Raw genomic sequence first — 2500 nt, forward strand, 5'->3', positions numbered from 1 at the left:
TTTATATTATCTATATTACTTTTTATGTGTTTATTCCTTATACACAGTTTTATGCAGTCATTTTACGAATCAACTCCCATTTTCTGTTCAAAAAATGATCTACAGCCTTTATCAACTTCGAGTCACCCTTTTAGGATTGGGGGAGCAAGGCTTTCTTGTTCTTAGAATTCAATTTTTTTTCTTCTACATTATGGGAATTCTCAGCTTTGTCGAAATAAAGCTAAGTAGCTGTGTACTCCAGCAAAGTGGAAGGGATAATTATAATTTTGAAATACTTAAGGAACTAAAGTTTTTTTTTTTTTTTTTCTTATTAAATGTTGACTACTTCCCTCTCCACCAGATTCCACCAATCCAGCATATTTATAAGACTGCTCATTTTAGTTTGATTAGACTGTGGTGGACTTTTAGTTTATTAAATCTTTTCCAGATGCTGTAGTGCCAAAGTACTACTTCATACACAAGAACCATGTAAATGCAGAAAGACATGATCCAGGATCTCAGGTGAGTATTTTGTTTCACTGAAATATTTCAATGTGTTTTTATATTTTACATACAGTATTGTAGTTTTTATTATCTTTCTTCCTAATGCTTTTACGTTTTTTTTTTTTGTTTTTTTATAGCGTTACCCTAATAGCTCATTATTCTGAAGATATGATATCAGAATGTTTGTTCATATCATATTACACAACTATTATTTCTCACTCATAACTTACTTTAAATTTATTTTTATGAACAGCCTCGGCAGCCCAGCTCAGAGGGCACCCCTAAGAATCTCTTCCTCTGGGGTCAGAGTGTTTGGATAATAGCCTCCTTATTGATGGATAAACTCCTTCACATCAATGAACTGGACTTAATCCGACGTTATTTACCCTCCTATAACCGTCCTCGTAAAGGCGGGCGCTATTCAGCATTCCAGGTAAAGTTTGCAATTATTATTATTATTATTATTTTATTTTTTTTTTTTTCTTTGTCTTCTTCTTCTTCTTCTTCTTCTTCTTCTTCTTCTTCTTCTTCTTCATCTTCTATACTTCAAAAGCTAGAAGGACACTGTGGCTAGCAAGAGCAGTTATCACTACTTAACTGGTCATGTGAAGTGTCAGACCAAGTCAGAATTAGAAAGTATATCACTGAGACTTTCTAATCGTACATAGAACTTGTGTACGGCTAGGCTGCTTTTCTCCCCAATAGGTATTCCTTCTCTGCCAAATCTTTTGCTCTATAAATATTTACATAGGTTTAATGACCCTCATCTGCATGCTAAAAGAAAAGGTTCAAGAGTAGGCTTCTCTTTGCCATAAATCCAGCTTTCCAGTTTAAAGTTGTGTACAGCGTGTTTATAGTTCTGGTGGCGTTTCTTTTCTTAATTATTATTGTTTTACCCTCCTGCTTTAGTTCTGTGGGTGATATGGAGTGGCATATATTCCGTATTACATATAGTTATTTCACTTGTGTTAATCAGTTTTAAACACTTCCTATGTAAAGGCTGCAACAACAAAATCATGATATTTTGTTTTTTAGATTATACAATTCAAATTGGTTTCTAAAAAAAATAATTGATCATGTTTTGTTACTATATACAAAGTTATAAGCAGCTCCTTTGTTGAAGATAAGTACAGGTGTGTGTGTATATGTGTGCATATATATATATATATATATATATATATATATATATATATATATATATGTATGTATATATGTATGTATGTATGTATTTATATACATACATATATATATACACATTTATATATATATATATATATATATATATATATATATAAATGTGTATATATATATATATATATATATATATATATATATATATATATGTATATACATACATACATACATACATACATATATACATACATATATATATATATATATATATATATATATATATATATATTAATGTGTATATATATATGTATATACATATATACATACATACATACATACATATATACATATATACATATATATATATATATATATATATATATATATATATATATATATATATGTATGTATGTATATATGTATGTATGTATGTATGTATATACATATATATACATACACATTTATTTATATATATATATATATATATATATATATATATATATATATATATATATATATATGCACATACACACGCATACATATACATACATATACATGCACATACATACACACACATACATATACTTTAGTATGTTATACAGTGTAATGTCACTAAATGTTTAAATCTGTTTTATTTTACATTTTACATTTGTATCCAGACCAAACGTAAATGAATAAAATTGTTGCCAGCTATTGAATTGTAGATTATATCCATTGTTAATCATTTATCTTATTTTATTTTGTTTTTACTTGTTTTTATTTCTACTTTTTATATTTTTTTCCTTTCTTTTTTGTAAAGAGGAAACATTTTTATTGTTAATGTTTTTGTTATGCTAACCAAAACTCTTAAATTATCACAATGTACCCTAATTATTTTTACATA

At 27.0% G+C, this 2500-nt stretch overlaps 1 protein-coding gene across 3 annotated transcripts in view; it reads left to right on the forward strand.

Moving 5' to 3' along the window:
* Nucleotides 1–2500, forward strand: part of LOC125033337 (probable phosphorylase b kinase regulatory subunit beta) — a 43620-nt gene that overhangs the window by 6668 nt on the left and 34452 nt on the right. For all 3 annotated transcript variants that reach the window (XM_047624747.1, XM_047624746.1, XM_047624748.1), the window contains exons 10-11: nt 428–501; nt 737–916. In XM_047624747.1, coding sequence (XP_047480703.1) covers nt 428–501; nt 737–916 — 254 coding nt within the window. The remainder of the gene's footprint in view (nt 1–427; nt 502–736; nt 917–2500) is intronic.

The sequence above is a fragment of the Penaeus chinensis genome, chromosome 16 (assembly GCF_019202785.1).
Source record: "Penaeus chinensis breed Huanghai No. 1 chromosome 16, ASM1920278v2, whole genome shotgun sequence".
Lineage (NCBI taxonomy): Eukaryota > Metazoa > Arthropoda > Malacostraca > Decapoda > Penaeidae > Penaeus > Penaeus chinensis.